The sequence below is a fragment of the Oncorhynchus kisutch genome, linkage group LG26, assembly GCF_002021735.2.
Source record: "Oncorhynchus kisutch isolate 150728-3 linkage group LG26, Okis_V2, whole genome shotgun sequence".
NCBI classification, from domain to species: domain Eukaryota; kingdom Metazoa; phylum Chordata; class Actinopteri; order Salmoniformes; family Salmonidae; genus Oncorhynchus; species Oncorhynchus kisutch.
This window is the reverse complement of record NC_034199.2, coordinates 8,165,624-8,183,475: the sequence shown is the minus strand read 5'-3', so window position 1 is coordinate 8,183,475 and position 17,852 is coordinate 8,165,624. Positions and strand designations below refer to the sequence as shown.

Sequence of the window (17,852 nt, the reverse complement as noted above, 5' to 3'; positions counted from 1 at the left end):
CCTGATCACCGACAATGACGAGACAGCACATAGGGAGGTCAGAGACCTGGCTGGGTGGTGCCAGAATAACAACCTATCCCTCAACGTAACCAAGACTAAGGAGATTATTGTGGACTACAGGAAAAGGAGAACCGAGCACGCCCCCATTCTCATCGACAGTACTGTAGTGGAGCAGGTTGAGAGCTTCAAGGTCCTTGGTGTCCACATCAACAACAAACTAGAACGGTCCAAACACACCAAGACAGTCGTGAAGAGGGCACGACAAACTATTCCCCCTCAGAAAACTAAAAAGATTTGGCATGGGTCCTGAGATCCTCAAAAGGTATTACAGCTGCAACATGGTTGCATCACTGCCTGCTATGGCAATTGCTCGGCCTCCAACCGCAAGGCACTACAGAGGGTAGCCCGTCCGGCCCAGTACATCACTGGGGCTAAGCTGCCTGTCATCCAGGTACTCTACACCGGGCAGTGTCAGAGGAAGGCCCTAAATTTTCTCAAAGACCCCAGCTACCCCAGTCATAGACTGTTCTCTCTAATACTTCATGGTCAAGCAGTACCATAGTGTCTCGGACAAAAAGGCTTCTCAACAGTTTTTACCCCCAAGCCAAAAGACTCCTGAACAGGTAATCAAAATGGCTACCCGGACTATTATAATTTTGTCCCTTCCCCCAACCCCTCTTTTACGCTGATGCTACTCTCTGTTTATCATATATGCATAGTCACTTTAACTATACATTCATGTACATACTACCTCAATTGGGCCGACCTACCTTCTTTTACGCTACTGCTACTCTCTGTTCATCATATATGCATAGTCACTTTAACCATATTTACATGCACTTACTACCTCAATCAGCCTGACTAACAAGTGTCTGTATAAAGCCTTGCTTCTGTTATTTTCAACAGTTTTTTACTGTTGTTTTATTTCTTTACCTATTGTTCACCTAATACCTTTTGCGCGCTATTGGTTAGAGCCTGTAAGTAAGCATTTCACTGTAAGGTGATATCTGTTGTATTTGGGGCATGTGACAAATAACATTTGATTTGATTTTGACATGGATAGAGCAGCTGTTCCTAATATTTTGAACACTCAGTGTACATTTTACAAACATTTACAGTATATATACACATTTTCAATATATGTTGGAATGTATTTAAAATGTATTAAATAAATGTTTTTCAAATACATTATTTTGCCATTGTATTTTTTTCCCGTATGGGCATCGAAGATATGTGTACTAGCAGTATAATCTATTCATAAGATACACTTATGGCTAATGATGCAGCGTATGCCACTCGAGAGTCCCGCATGCCTGCACATCTGTCTGCCTCTCACCCCTCATCACCAGTAATGGCCCTCTAATGGAGGTGAGTTTGATTTATGCCCAAATCAACCACACAGAATGTTCCAAATGTAGACAAGAAGCCACTAATATACTTAAGCCTGTTAGATGTTGACAAAAGGCTGTATGTTGGAATCAATCATCTAATTTGGCTGATTTCCATTTGAAAATGAACTGGAGTTTCTCTTTCAAATACTCGTTTCAGAATCTCACATATGGGGACATTCCCTTCAAGGCTGGACCACAGGGAAGATCCAATTACACGTCTGTCATATACAGACAGGAAGCATGGCGAGTAATGGGGAACCCCACTCCTTATAAGGTGCTACGATCCCGCCCTCTAGTCATTATTGTTTTCTACCTTACGGAAATCAAAAGCTCTCTCTACAGTGAATATCTTATGGTCCAAGCTCCAACATGCAAGGCTAAGTGAAATAAAATAATGAAAATGGTAATAAAAAATACATCAATAGAAATAAAATAGCACTATATACAACAACTGTAGCAGTGATTAATAAATAAAATGTCCATTGGAGTGGGGATTGACCATAGGGGGAGCAGCTGGACTATTGAGGGGGTGTGGGGACCAAGTGAAAAAAAAAAAAACTCTGACCCCAGTGCAACTGTAGATCCAAGTCACTAGGTACCACTGTAAAGGACATTACGCAGCTTGCTTAGTGATTACTACTTCATCCTAATTTGGCTCCCCGATGCTCAACCCCAGGACTTCTGCCTTGCTAGCACACATAACCACCCTCAAGTGTTTTACCAGTCGGCACCACTCGAAAAGCCAGCTATTTGCTGGTGCAAGTGGGGACACATCAGGCTAAGGAGTAAGTTATTCACATCACCATATGCTACATTCAATCCTCAAACTTACTCAACAGCGACCCCAGCGTTGAGCTTAATGCAACTGTAGATGAAACATGTCAATATAAATAAATGAAACTATAAGACATATCAAAAGATGAACTCAAAAGCATGAATTCAATATTTTTGCAATAATAACATCACAAATAAAACAGGATATATTTTCTTACTGAGTTACACTTAGAGTTACCTGTACTTCGTAGCATTACTTATCCCCTCGTCTAGCTTACCAGTGCCCTCTCTGGCTAGGCTGACGATTTGTTTTACCTCTCTGGGAGAGTTTTAGCCTGTAGAGCAACTCTCCGGCTAACGACATCCCTACCTCATGGTCAGGCTTGATGAGGCCCAATTTTCCTGGGGCATCTCTTTTCCAGCCGACTGGACACTAAGGGCTTTTCTAGTCTGGACAAGCAGCGCATGGAGGAGTCTGGGTTTTACAGCCCTGGCTATGGAGCCTACTGTCAGAATTAGGGCAGACCTGGAGGTAAGCAGTCCTAGCCCCCTAGCTAATGAGAGGGGCAGCACACAGCACTGGTGGCTTCCTGCCCTAACTTCTCTCTAGTTTAGCATATCCATCTCTCCCCAACTTGTGGTACTAGAGAGACACTCCTTCGTTTTCCTAACCTATCCCCTGTGTAGCAGCTCATCGTTCCAACCCGCTGACAGCAGTAGGTGTGGAAGTTGCACTTCTCCCCTGAGTGCCCTCCCTATCAAGGCTCTCCCCCGACACCTTTAGGTTCCAGCCAGGACCAGAAGACAATATGATTCAGACAGGAGCAGAACATCAGTTGCCCTCAAGCACCATTCCCGTTCAGTGCTCTCAGCATCTTTCCTCCTTATAATAACTTTTCCATGTTGCATCCAGGCGCCTTGCCAAAGACTCTTTGGCACGCCACCAGAGGGCACGGTTGCCTCGGCGAATGAGAGTCTCAGTGCCTGAAAGGCACCCCACCAAGTTGGTGGAGATCTGTCACTCATGGTGGGTATAGTTGCTTGGGGACAAGTCTTCAGCCAGCTACCCTCACGCAATCTCTGCAACTTCGGTTTTAGTGGCCTACGGCGACTCAGCTCTATTGCTAGAGGATTGTGCTATTGAGCTAGGGACCATTCAGTACGTTGGAAATGCTACTTCCTCTCTTCCCAAAGGAAGTGCCATTGCACCTCACTGTCCCGTTCTATTGTACCCTGCATTTGGTTCACAGGAGAGGGGCCAAAGCTGACCAGATATAGCTGTCCTGCTCTAAAAATAGGAAGTCACGAGACCAGTTGTGCCGCTTTTATGCTTCTGGGTTGCACTGTTGGCTGGAAGATTGCTTTATTCCCCCTGAATGTTAGATGTATCAGGCACCCTCCCTTCTGTTTTCAGTAGATAGGAGACAACGCTCATGAACAGCTCTATCACAACCAGCCATTGACGCACAAATGGAGATACTCCATCCCCATTCATACACACTGTCTCTCTGATTTGGCCAGTGTAGGAGGGAATTCTTTGACTACAGCCCGACCACTCGTTCTTTAGACAATTCAGGGCGCCCTTTCAAACACTCACTGCTACAGTTAAGTGTGTTCAAGAGATTCTGAAACAAATCGTTCTGAAACAAATCATTATGTTCTGTTCCAATAGATAAATTCTTGCTATACCGGTTGGCAGTTGTCACGCCCTGACCATAGTTTGCTTTGTATGTTTCTATGTTTTGTTTGGTCAGGGTGTGATCTGAGTGGGCATTCTATGTTGGATGTCTAGTTTGTCTGTTTCTGTGTTTGGCCTGATATGGCTCTCAATCAGAGGCAGGTGTTAGTCGTTGTCTCTGATTGGGAACCATATTTAGGTAACCTGTTTTGTCATTGTGGGTTGTGGGTGATTGTCTATGTTTAGTGTTTGTGTCAACACGATTGTTCATTAGCGTCACGGTTGTTTTGTAGTGTTCAGTTGTTCCCATTAAAATGACGAACACTTACCACGCCGCGTCTTGGTCCTCCTCTCTATCTCCAGACGACATCTATGACAGCAGGCCCCTCCATTGCTCTAGGGAAGGGGTGCGTTACTCAAGCTTATCCTCCAAGACTATGGTCCCATCTCGGGCCCTGTCGGTCTTGTTGAGATTTATTTTAGCAGCTGTTCAGCCAAAGTTAGGCATCCACTTTTCCCCCCTGTGACAAAGTATGTAGCAATGTAGCAAAATTTGAAATGTTGTTTATATTTGTATTTATTTTTGGTAATTTGTACCCCAATTTCGTGAAGTCCAATTGGTAGTTACAGTCTTGTCCCATCGTTGCAACTCTCGTACAGTCTTGGGAGAGGCAAAGGTCGAAAGCTATGGCTCCTCCGAAACACGACCCCGCCAAGCCGCACTGCTTCTTGACACACTGCTCGCTTAACCCGGAAGCCAGCTGCTCCAATGTGTAGAAGGAAACACCGTACAGCTGGCGATCGACGTTAGCGTGCATGCACCCGGCCGCCACAAGGAGTTGCTTGAGCGCGATGGGACAGACATCCCTGCCGGCCAAACCCTCCCCTAAACCAGACGACTCTGGGCCAATTGTGTGCCACCTCATGGGTCTCCCGGTTGCGGCGTCTGTGACACAGACCAGGATCAAACCCAAATCTGTAGTGATACCTCTAGCACTTCGATGCAGTGCCTTAACCTGCTGCCCCACTCGGGAGGCCTGAATTTTATTTATATTTTTTACATTGGAAAAAGTAGACACTCAGAGCGAGAAAATAGTATATCACACACTACAGTTGAGGAACAATGGGAAAGTAATTCTGTATTGAAAGTTGATAAACATATCCTCACTTTTGAGAAAATGCTCTTTGCCTACACCCATTCAGCATCGTTCACACCCTTTTACGCTTTAGCCACCCAGCTCTTTAAGGATTCATATGTGAGGCCATGTACTAAACAACCAAAGAATTTCAAGACTAAAGGCTGGTTTATATTACGGGTGTGTTCGTAAATTCAATCTGGAATGTCAGAGTGCTCAGAGTACGCTCTGGGCATTCGTAAACTCAAAGCATTGTCAGATTGTCTGTTCGTAAATCCGAGGATTAGGGTTGATCTGAGCATTCTGACCTAACAGCAGTCAAGCACCCTAAGCTAACTGGCTAATGTTGGCTAGCTATGCTAGCTACTTCCAGACACTTCCAGACACAAATGAGATAACAGCTCACCATTTTACTTGCCCTAGCAGAGCTGGTTAGGCTGTTTTGATGTTATCCAGAGGGTTGGTGACTGCAACTGTGCTGCTAGCAACAATTTCATTGCGCTTTTTTTGCCAACGTTTTACTGACACTGGCCATATTCAACAGGTGTTGAGCGTTCACAAATTCGTCAGTTATTCTGCGCTCTGGCACACTCAGACGAGTGCGCAGAAATCGTAGTAGATAGCCAGAGAAAATTTACCTGCTATGTCTATTGACAGATTTCGCAGTGTCATCATGAACATTCTATTGAAATGGTTACTTGCATAGTGGAGTCTTTGTTTAGACAGGTAACATTAGCTAGCTAGCTAAACAATGAACCATTATCCCCAACACATAACGTTTCTACTCTGCATGAATCTGCAGGTAACTAACAAACCAAGTTCAATGTTAGCTAGCTAACTAACATTAGGCTATAACTAGCAATGCAAATGGCTCTGGGATATGAATAATATCACAACTAACATTAGCCAACTAGCTAACAGTACACTTTAACTTGATATGAAAACAATTTTCTGACTACATTAGAATTGTGTAATATCTGAAAATGCAGCTAGCTAGACTATCTTACCCATATACATGGATTGACTACCTGGCCTGATGATTACTTGCTGTCCCCAGTCCACCTGGTCATGCTGCTGCTCCAGTTTCAACTGCCTGCGGCTATGGAACCCTGACCTGTTCACCGGATGTGTTACCTGTCCCAGACCTGCTGTTTTCAACTCTCTAGAGACAGCAGGAGTGGTAGTGATACTCTAGCTATGAAAAGCCAACTGATATTTAGTCCTGAGGTGTTGACCTGTTTCACCCTCGACAACCACTGTGATTATTATTATTTGACCCTGCTGGTCATCTATGAACATTTGAACATATTGGCCATGTTCTGTTATAATCTCCACCCGGCACAGCCAGAAGAGGACTGGCCACTCCTCATAGATTGGTTCCTCTCCAGGTTTCTTCCTCGGTTCTGGCCGTTCTAGGGAGTTTTTCCTAGCCACTGTGCTTCTACACCTGCATTGCTTGCTGTTTGGGGTTTTAGGCTGGGTTTCTGTAAAGCACTTTGTGACATCAGCTGATGTAAAAAGCGCTTTAAAAATACATTTGATTGATTGGACGCTTCTCCCTCTCTGTCATGCCATGTTTGCCTTAGTTTGAAGATGTAATCCGGAAACAGGTGTTTTATACCACAACCTTCTTATGTGTGTTCTCTTTTCAACTCTGTCTGCCTATTTGCAATCAAACGGCAGAATTTTCACGATCTCCTTAGCTATCATACTCTAATTCCACCATGCATTCTACTGATTTCAAAACTCAGACCTCCAGAAAGTGGAGAGCTACACCTTTGCAGCTCTACTACGAGATGTCTTTCAAAAAATCTGTGTTAGGGTCTCCACTTCAGCTCTGTATGGGTTCTGATTGACAGTTCTTCTGAAGTTGAGCACCACGCATGACAAGAAGTTTCACCCATCCCTCTAATTGGGCAATTTTTGCAATGGTTTTTGTTGTCTGAGTGAGGGAAATGCTGTAAATTGGGACACGATTATCTGTTTGTTTATTTTTCTTACTTCATTTTTTACAAATCAGCTTTGTTGCAGAGGGGCTCATAAGTAAGCATTTCACGGTAATGACTACACTTGTTGTATTCGACGCATGTGACAAATAAAATAGGATTTGTTTAGATTTTTAAAAGATGAGATGTTGAGGACTATAATAAATACTACTTTGATATTATTATCACTACGTTTCAATGTAGAGTTAGTTACAAGATTACAAGGCATCATACCCTGGGCTGTCCTGAACAGAATGAGCCAGTTTGTTATATTGTGAAGAGAATTTTCCGCAGACCACGCATCTGAATCCAATCTATATTCACCAAAATTATGATCTGTTCTCTGAATTGCATTGTGAAAGTCTAATACGGTAAGATTGTATTTTATAATTTAGCCAGTCACGTTGGTAATAGAATTATGTCTACCTGACCCAGGTTGTGATTTATAATGGACCGTTTTGGAATGCGTAAACAACATTAATTGTGTAAAGGCGGGCATGCAGGCCTGTGTTCCACACAAAACAAAAACAAAAAGTGCTTGCACTAGTTCCTCAATGGCACAGCTAAGAGAGCTAAAAAAAGCATATTATAGTTGAAGACTCTTGTTTGAGTCATTGAAATTGCTTAGGAACTGTGCACACTTTGGAGAGGTGTATGGCCACTTGGAAACACCAGTTAGACCTGTAAGAAACATTTCAATTTAGCCCTTTCCATATAGACCAATTCCCATCTGTTTAAGGGCTTAAGTTTGGATCCATTTTTGAGTTTTCCCATCTGTTTGGACGGAGTTGGGCTAGACAGAAAAGCTACCACCTGCTCTACGCATATGTCCCTTAGTTTGGGGCCTCTGAGGGATGAGTCTTTCCCCATATGTGAGATACCGAAACAAGTATTTGAAAGAGAACTTACGGTTACTTGAGTAACCCCGTTACTCTGATATTATGAATGAAGTACTGTATCTCACCGCGTTTCCCTTCTCGCTATGGGTAAGGAAGAAAACATATGCTTCATAATCAGTACAGGGTGGGATTGTGGTGCCTTATAAGAAGTGGGGTTCCCCACTATCCACCATGCCTCCTGTCTGTCTACAAAAGATGTTGTGTGATTGGAGCTTCCTCGTGTTCCCGTCTCGAAGGGTGTGTCCCCATATGTGCGACACCTCACTCAGAGAACCGGGGTTATACAAGTAAGACAATGCAAGGGTCATTTAGCATTCCAAATCAACCTGCTTATGCTGTTTCCAACATTTCAGAAAGGCTTTTTGGGGATACCATAATGATCCTGCCATTAGTTTCCCCATGATATCGGAAAAATACATTAACCTTCTTGGCACTTTATGGGCGGCAGGTGGCCTAGTGGTTAGAGCGTTCGTTGGGCCAGTAACCGAATGGTTGCTGGATTAAATCATCAAGCTAACAAGGTAAAAATCTGTCATTCTGCCCCAGAACAAGGCAGTAAACCCACTGTTCCCTGGTAGGCTGTCATTGTATATCTGACTTTGTTCTTAACTGACTTGCCTAGTTAAATAAAGATTCAATAAAAACATTTAGATACAGCAGTGCGCCCACTATCCAAATGGATAGTACTAGGTTTGAATCAAACATGACCCAATTTCATAGTATTTGGTGTCAGAAGTGGGATCCTACATGTGAGACCATCAGAACTGTGTCTGAGCAGCCATATGTAAAAGCTTAAAAGAAGCCTTCCAGAGGTGATGGGGCAATGTGGTTAATCCTGCTCCGGAGCTTCACTACAAAGTACTACAAAATGAGCAGATGTTACATAAATAGTCAGGCTTGGAGGAAATGGAAATGGTCTACATTTAAATGGCATCCTGAATGTCAAATTAGTATAGGTTATTTCAGGTGTACTTGGCATTTCACTACTGATTGTTATCGTTTACCAAATATCATCTTTCCAATAATCTGACTGAAAGCTGTCAACATGTTTGAATGTCCACTAGAAGTGAATTGCCAAAAAGGGCTAGACATTCACCTTTACAACAGGAAAATACTTAAAAACCAGCACCTCATAATTTTGTGACTTAAAAGGGCCAAAGGAATTCTTTGATGCAAATGTTTTAAAGGCCAGGTAACTTGGTTGACCTTCTAACCCAAGACAAGAGGTTGAGTGGCTATTATCTATACATTCTGGCCTCACATGTAATTCACTCAAACATACATTTCCATGTAAGAAAGAGAAATATCAAATCAAATCAAATTGTATTGGTCACATACACATGGTAAGCAGATGTTAATGCAAGTGTAGCAAAATGCTTGTGCTTCTAGTTCTGACAGTGCAGTAATATCTAACAAGTAATCTAACAATTCCCTAACAACTACCTAACACACAAATCTAAAAGGGTGAATGAGAATATGTACATGTAGTATATGGATGAGCGATGGCCGAGCGGTTATAGGCAAGGTGCAATAGATGGTATAAAATACAGTATATAAACGTGATATGAGTAATGTAAGATATGTAAACATTATTTAAGTGGCATTAATTAAAGTGGCATTGTTTAAAGTGACTAGTGATCCATTTATTAAAGTGTCCAGTGATGGGGTCTCAATGTAGGCAGCAGCCTCTCTAGTTAGTGATTGCTGTTTAGCAGTCTGATGGCCTTGAGATAGAAGCTGTTTTTCAATCTCTTTTCAAACTCCCAGGTTTGATTCACTGTTGCGCCTTCTTCATCACACTGTCTGTGTGGGTGGACCATTTCAGTTTGTCTGTGATGTGCACGCCCAGGAACATAAAACTTTCCACCTTGTCCGCTGCTGTCCCTTCGGTGTGGATAGGGGGGGTGCTCCCTCTGCTTTTTCCTGAAGTCCACGATCATCTCCTTTGTTTTGTTGACGTTGAGTGAGAGGTTGTTTTCCTGACACCACCTCCTCCCTGTAGGCTGTCTCGTTGTTGTTGGTGATCAAGCCCACTACTGTTGTGTCATCTGCAAACTTGTATAGGAGAGGGCTGAGCACACACCCTTGTGGGGCCCCAGCATTGAGGGTCAGCGAAGTGGAGATGTTGGTTGGAGGCCCGTCAGAAAGTCCAGGACCCAGTTGCACAGGGCGGGGTTGAGACCCAGGGCCTCTAGCTTGATGATGAGCTTGGAGGGTACTATGATGTTGAATGCTGAGCTGTTGTCAATGAACAGTATTCTAACATAAGTATTATTTTTGTCCAGATGGGATAGAGCAGTGGGTGGTGGGAAGGCGTTTGCATCATCTGTGGACCTGTTGGGGCGGTCTGCAAGCTGAAGTGGGTCTAGGGTGGCCGTTAAGGTGGCGGTGATGCGATCCTTGACGAGCCTCTCAAAGCACTTCATGATGACGGAAGTGAGTGCTACGAGGCGGTAGTCGTTTAGATCAGTTATCTTTGCCTTCTTGGGTACAGGAACCATGGTAGCCATCTTGAAGCATGTGGGGACAACTGACTGGGATAGGGAGCGATTGAATATGTCTGTAAACACACCAGCCAGATGCCGTCTGGGCCAGCAGCCTTGTGAGGGTTAACACGTTTAAATGTTTTACTCACGTCAGCCATGGAGAAGGAGGGGGGGTGCAGTCTTTGTAAGTGAGCAGCGATGGTGGCACTGTATTATTCTCAAAGCGGGCAAAGAAGGTGTTTAGTTTGTCTGGAAGCGTGACAGCTGTGTCCGTGAAGTGGCTGTTTTTGTAGTCCGTGATTTCCTGTAGACCCTGCCACATAGGTTTCGTGCCTGAGCCGTTGGATTACAACTCCACCTTTTCCCTGTACCGGCATTTCGCTTGTTTGATTACCTTGAGGAGGGAATAACTACGCTGTTTATATTCAGCCATATTTCCAGACCTCTTTATATGATTAAATGTGGTGGATCATTGCTTTCAGTTTGGCGCGAATGTATCCATCCATCCAGGTTTCTGGTTAGGGTAGGTTTTACTAGTCACAGTGGGTACAACATCTCCAATACACTTCTTTATAAACGCACTCACCAAGTCAGTGTATAGATCAATGTTGTTCTCTGAGGCTGACCGGAACATATTCCAGTCCGCATGATCAAAACAATCTTGAAGCGTGGCTTCCGATTGATCAGTCTAGCGTTGAATGGTTCTCGTCACTGGTTAATCCTGTTTGAGTTTCTGCCTATAAGACGGTAAGAGCAAGATGGTGTCGTGATTGGATTTGCCAAAGGGAGGGTGGGGGAGGGCTTTGTATGCATCACGGAAGTAAGAGTAACAGTGGTCGGGAGTATTAGCCATGTGTGTCATGCAATCAATATGCTGATAGAATTTAGGTAGCCTTGTTCTCAAATTTGCTTTGGTAAAATCCCCAGCTACAATAAATGCAGCCTCCGCAGTCCGGAACCTCCTGAGACGGTCTGCAGTCCAGAGTCTCCAGCGACGGTCTGCAGTCCAGAGTCTCCAGCGACGGTCGGCAGTCCAGAGCCTCCTGCGATGGTCCACGGTCCGGAGTCCCCAACAACGGTCCACGTTCCGGAGTCCCCAGCAACGACCTACTGTTCCGGCGACGATCGGTGGAAGGACGTATCCGCGAGCGGAGTGGGTACTTCGCCCCGCACCGGAGCAGCCCCCGACAGTAGAGGCCCACCCTTGACCCTCCCCTATTGAGTCAGGTTGTGCGGCCGGAGTCCGCACCTTTGGGGGGAGGCACTGTCACGCCCTGACCATGGAGAGCTTTTTATTCTCTATATTGGTTAGGTCGGCGTGTGACTAAGGGTGGGTAATCTAGGTGAATATATATATCTATGTTGGCCTGGTATGGTTCCCAATCAGAGGCAGCTGTTTATCATTTAGGTAGCCATTTCCCCATTGTGCTTTGTGGGATCTTGACTATGTATATTGGCCTGTGAGCACTATAGCAGCTTCACGTTTCGTTTTGCATTTATTGTTTTCTTTGAGTTTCACTTCAAAATAAAGAGGATGGAACCATACCAAGCTGCATCTTGGTCCACTCATTGTAACGATCGTGACAAGTTTCCAGTTTACATAGACTCCAGTGAAGTTCCGTGAGGGCCATCTTGGTGTTCGCTTGAGGGGAAATGTACACTGCTGTGACTATAACTGACAATAATTCTCTCGGTAGGTAAAATGGCCGGCATTTGATTGCAAGGAATTCTAGGCCGGGTAGGCAGAAGGACTTGAGTTCCTGTATATTGTTATGATTACACCATCATGAAGCACACCCCCCCGATCTTCCTATTCCCAGAGAGGTGTTAATCTCTGTCTGCGCGATGCATGGAGAAGCCCGGTGACTGAACCAATTCTGACAACATATCCCGAGAGAGCCATGTTTCCGTGAAACAGAGAATGTTATACCTTGTTGTCAAGACACTGGACATTGGCAAGTAGTATACTCGGGAGCGGTAAGCGATGTGCACGTCTACGGAGCCTGACCAGGAGGCCGCTCCCTCTGCCCCTTCTACGGCGCTGTTGTTTTGGGTCGGCTACTGGGATTAGATCCATTTTCCTGGGTGGTGGTCTGAACAGAGTATCCACTTCAGGAAAGTCGTATTCCTGGTCGTAATGTTGGTAAGTTGCCATTGTTCTTATATCCAATAGTCTTTCCCTGCTGTATGTAATAAAACAAGATGTCCTGCGGTAACAATGTAAGAAATAATACATTAAAAAAAGAAATACTACATACTTTCCTAAAAACTCGAAGCAAGGCGACCATCTCTGTCGGCGCCATTTGTATATGACAGCAAGGCAATAGCATACAACAGGGGAGCTGCCAGAGTATATCAAAACATAGATTCTTCCATTGTCTGAGATAATGTGAATATGACATAGTCCATTGTTGCGTCTTTAATGAGAAGCATGTTTCGCTTTCAACAGCAACATAATCAAAACGCATTCTAATTAAAAGTTCAGAATGCACTCCATGCGGGGATTAAATAGGAGAGCAATTTAGTTAAACAAAGCAATTACATGAGGAAGAGGAAAGAAAATCATCCCGAAGGCCAAACCAATAAAGAACATAATTTTGAAAATACAGAATAAAGAGATTTATTAAAACTGTTGATCCTTGGCATACCAACCGCTCCTAATCCTTTGCACATACAGTATCAGTATTTATCTTTATTTATAAAATTTTCCACATTCTAGAATAATAGTGAAGACATCAAAACTATGAAATAACACACATGGAATAATGTAATTAACAAAAAAGTGTGAAACAAATCTAAATTGACTTTAGATTTGAGATTCTTCAATGTAGCCATCCTTTGCCTTGATGACAGCTTTGCACACTCTTGGCATTCTCTCAACCAGCTTCATGAGGTAGTCACCTGGTACTGTATATTTAAGGCCACAGCCAACACTTGCTAAAGCAACTTCTTTTAAGTTTATACAAGCTGTACCCAAGAGTAGCTGACATAAGCCTAAGTAATGACTATAGTCAGTTACCTTCAACATTGGGGTGGGTAAATGCAGAATATTGCAAATTTGGAGGGGAGCCCTGACCAGGACTCAAACCTGTGTCCAGCGACTATCAACCTGATACCTTAGCCATTACGCCCCAAAAAATGCTAACTTCCTAATTGGGAGTAATATTCAAAAGCAATGTGATAAAGGGTTGTGACTTTAATCGCCGGCACAGGAAAAATCACATTATGAATGGTAACATGGGAGATAAAAGAGGATTGCATGGATAAATGGCCTACTTGTGGTCACGGACCACTTGTCTTTGACTTACCAGTTGCTGACCCTGTACTCCCCACGCAGCATACTGCAGAATAGAATTCAGCACCTCTGGAGGATCCAGCTCCCATACCTCCCTGAAAAACAACATTAAGTAACAGTAACACTGCTGCTTAGAGCAGCTGACACATTTTGTTTGAAGGACAGTGCTCAACTCCTCTCAGCCTACTAGACTTGGACTGCCTGCCTTTCAAATTAACATTTGAAAACTTGGACTGCTTATATTCAAATTAACATTTAAAAACTTTAAAAGCTAATTTCACAACATTGTTTTATCATCATAATTGAAATGTAAGTTAATTCCTGAGATAAACTGCCTGAGAATAGATAGTCTTGACAGGTAAACAAACACATCAAGACCCCAACAAAGTTAATGGTAAACAAGCAAGCAAAACATACCTTGTGTGGACGTTGTAAATGCTATATGAGGCCATGTATGAATGCCGGAAAACCTGGAACAAAAGAGAGAAAAGAAAGAGGAGATTACTGCATGAAATATTTACGATGGAGGCAGCTTGGCTGATAACAACATCATAAAAACAGGCAGAGAAAGGCATCAAACAGAATAGACCGGTAGCTGTTTTCACAAATAGATTCTGGGGACAATGCAATTTGCATGGGTGACAGCTGGGAGATGAGACATTTTAATTCCATCTGAGAAACCGATCATGCAACCCCCATGACTTTAGGTCTGAAAGCCCGGGAGTATGAAAGACAGAGAGAAAGGCAGGAGGGAGGGGGAGAGAGAGAGCATCCAAATGGTTCTGACTAGGGTGTTTGTAAATCTGTCTGGATTCCCCTCGAGAAGCTGTGCCTGACATGATAGTATAATTCAGACTGTAGACGGGGAAAAGAGAGCGAGAGAGAGAGAAAGAAAGAAAGAAAGAAAGAAAGAAAGAAAGAAAAAGAGGGATAGACACACCTGATTCAGACTCAAGTGTTTGATATATCTGTTTGAGCAGACAGGAGTCTAAAAACAGGGATGCCACAGCCGAGGATCGATAGCTCAAATAAACAAGTGCTTCTTCATTTGAAAAGGATGCACTTTGCCACAGTGAATTATGCATAGCGCATGAGGACGGCGGAAAGGCCCGAAGGTGGTGGCAAAGATGTGATAGCGCTAGATTGATGAGCACCAGAAATAGTGTTGACAAGCCAAGATGAGTGATCTCAGAAAGGGAGGGAGGTGGAGAGTGCACCTCCGATGGCTTTGACAAAATATGTCTCATCTACCTCAGTTGCTATAAGCTGCTAAGCAACATAGACTCAGGTCAGGGTTAAAGCTCTGTGAAAACACATCCCTGGCTAGGAACTAAAACGCCCATGCGTTTAGATGCGCCGCAACTTCAGGCGCCGACAGAGATGGCCGCCTCGCTTCGCGTTCCTAGGAAACTATGCAGTATTTTTTTTTTTACGTGTTATTTATTACATTGGTACCCCAGGTAATCTTAGGTTTTATTACATACAGTCGGGAGGAACTACTGGATATAAGAGCAACGTCAACTCACCATCATTACGACCAGGAATACGACTTTCCCGAAGCGGATCCGGTGTTTTGCCAATGGATCGGATCCCAGCCGGCGAACCAATACAATGACGCCGTAAAAGGGGCAGACGAAACTGTCTTCTGGTCAGGCTCCGGAGACGGGCACATCGCGCACTGCTCTAGAGCATACTACTCGCCAATGTCCAGTCTCTTGACAACAAGATTGATGAAACCCGAGCAAGGGTAGAATTCCAGAGAGACATCAGAGACTGTAACGTTCTTTGCTTCACGGAAACATGGCTCACTCGAGACAGGCTATCGGAGTCGGTACAGCCAGCTGGTTTCGCATCGCGCCGACAGAAACAAACATCTTTCTGGTAAGTAGAGGGGCGGGTATGCTTTATGATTACGTGGTGTGATCATAACAACATACAGGAACTCAAGTCCTTCTGTTCACCTGACATAGAATTCCTCACAATCAAATGTCGACCGCATTATCTACCAAGATAATTCTCTTTGATTATAATCACAACCGCATATATTCCCCCCCAAGCAGACACATCGATGGCCCTGAACAAACTTTATTTGACTCTATGTAAACTGGAAACCACATATCCTGAGGCTGCATTCATTGTAGCTGGGGATTTTAACAAGGCTAACCTGAAAACAAGACTCCCTAAATTCTATCAGCATATTGATTGTGCTACCAGGCCTGGCAAAACCCTGAATCAATGTTATTCTAACTTCCGCGACGCATATAAGGCCCTCCCCCGCCCTCCTTTCAGAAAAGCTGACCACGACTCCATTTTGTTGCTTCCAGCCTATAGACAAACTTAAACAGGAAGCTCCCGCTCTCAGGTCTGTTCAACGCTGGTCCGACCAATCTGATTCCACGCTTCAAGATTGCTTCGATCACGTGGATTGGGATATGTTCCGCATTGCGTCAAACAACAACATTGACGAATACGCTAATTCGGTGAGCGAGTTCATTAGCAGAGACCCTGGGTCTCGACCCAGCCCTGTGCAACTTGGTCCTGGACTTCCTGACGGGCCGCCCCCAGTTGGTGAGGGTAGGTAACAACATCTCCCCCCCTCTGATCCTCAACACTAGGGCCCCACAAGGGTGCATTCTGAGCCCTCTCCCGTACTCCCTGTTCACCCACGACTGCGTGGCCATGCACGCCTCCAACTCAATCATCAAGTTTGCAGACAACACTACAGTGGTAGGCTTGATTACCAACAACGACAAGATGGCCTACAGGGAGGATGTGAGGGCCCTCGGAGTGTGGTGTCAGGAAAAAAACCTCACACTCAACAAAACAAAGGAGATGATCGTGGACTTCAGGAAACAGCAGAGGGAACACCCCACTATCCACATCGACGGGACAGTAGTGGAGAGGGTAGAAAGTTCTTCGGCGTACACACCACGGACAAACTGAATTGGTCCTCCCACACAGACAGCGTACTGAAGAAGGCGCAGCAGCGCCTCTTCACCCCAGGAGGCTGACGAAATTCGGCTTGACAGCAAAAGCACTCACAAAATTTTACAGATGCACAATCGAGAGCATCCTGTCGGGCTGTATCACCGCCTGGTACGGCAGCTGCTCCTCCCACAACCGTAAGGCTCTCCAGAGGGTAGTGAGGTCTGCACAACGCATCACCGGGGGCAAACTACCTGCCCTCCAGGACACCTACACCACCCGATGTCAAAGGAAGAACATAAAGATCATCAAGGACAACAACCACCCGAGCCACTGCCTGTTCACCCCGCTATTATCAAGAAGGCGAGGTCAGTACAGGTGCATCAAAGCAGGGACCGAGAGACTGAAAAACAGCTTCTATCTCAAGGCCATCAAACTGTTAAACAGCCACCACTAACATTGAGTGGCTGCTGCCATACATGTAAAAAATTTATCACTAGCCACTTTAAACAATGCCACTTAATATAATGTTTACATACCCTACATGACTCATCTCATATGTATATACTGTACTCAGTACTATCACTCATTCATATATCTTTATGTACATATTCTTCATCCCTTTACACTTGTGTGTATAAGGTAGCTGTTGTGAAATTGTTAGTTTAGATTACTCATTGGTTATTACTGCATTGTCGGAACTAGAAGCACAAGCATTTCGCTCCACTCGCAATAACTTTGCTAACCATGTGACAAATAAAATTTGATTTGATTTGATTTAAAACAAATTCAAGGTAATCATTTGGAACTAGAGGTAATGAGCTTTTTATGAAATATCCACAGCAAAACCACAGACTCTTGTTCCATGGGAAGGCACAAGAAGAAGAATGGACTCTGACTTTTATTTGAACCCTATTGACTCCCTCCAGTTAGAGGTTTACTTCCAAACACACTTTGACCTTTGGCAAAAAAGTTTCAACTGTCTGTCAGATACTACTTTGAGTGTAAGAACCTAATTGCGCAGATATCTTTGCTGCAGGGTGGAATTCACTCTCTCTGAGCTGCTCGTCATCTCTAGCTTTGATAAAATGTCCTACTCTGTATATGATGATAAAATGGCTAATATCAGTTCCAGTATCAGGTGTACAGTTAGAGGATAATTTCGAAATGTTTCACATTGTTTCCCTCACTTACATCTTTTCAAGAGCTGGCACAATGACCTTTGTGTTCAGTATGGTGATTTAATCAAAGACAAGTAGGTTGACATTTTCAACTCCTACTGC

General features: G+C 44.1%; 1 protein-coding gene across 2 annotated transcripts in view; it reads right to left on the bottom strand.

The window, feature by feature from the left end:
• The window catches only part of LOC109871308 (inactive dipeptidyl peptidase 10-like), a 142,392-nt gene that overhangs the window by 44,467 nt on the left and 80,073 nt on the right, over window positions 1-17,852 (bottom strand). For both annotated transcript variants that reach the window (XM_031806044.1, XM_031806045.1), the window contains exons 6-7: window positions 14,062-14,114; window positions 13,658-13,739 (exon numbers count right to left, since the gene is read on the bottom strand). In XM_031806044.1, coding sequence (XP_031661904.1) covers window positions 13,658-13,739; window positions 14,062-14,114 — 135 coding nt within the window. The remainder of the gene's footprint in view (window positions 1-13,657; window positions 13,740-14,061; window positions 14,115-17,852) is intronic.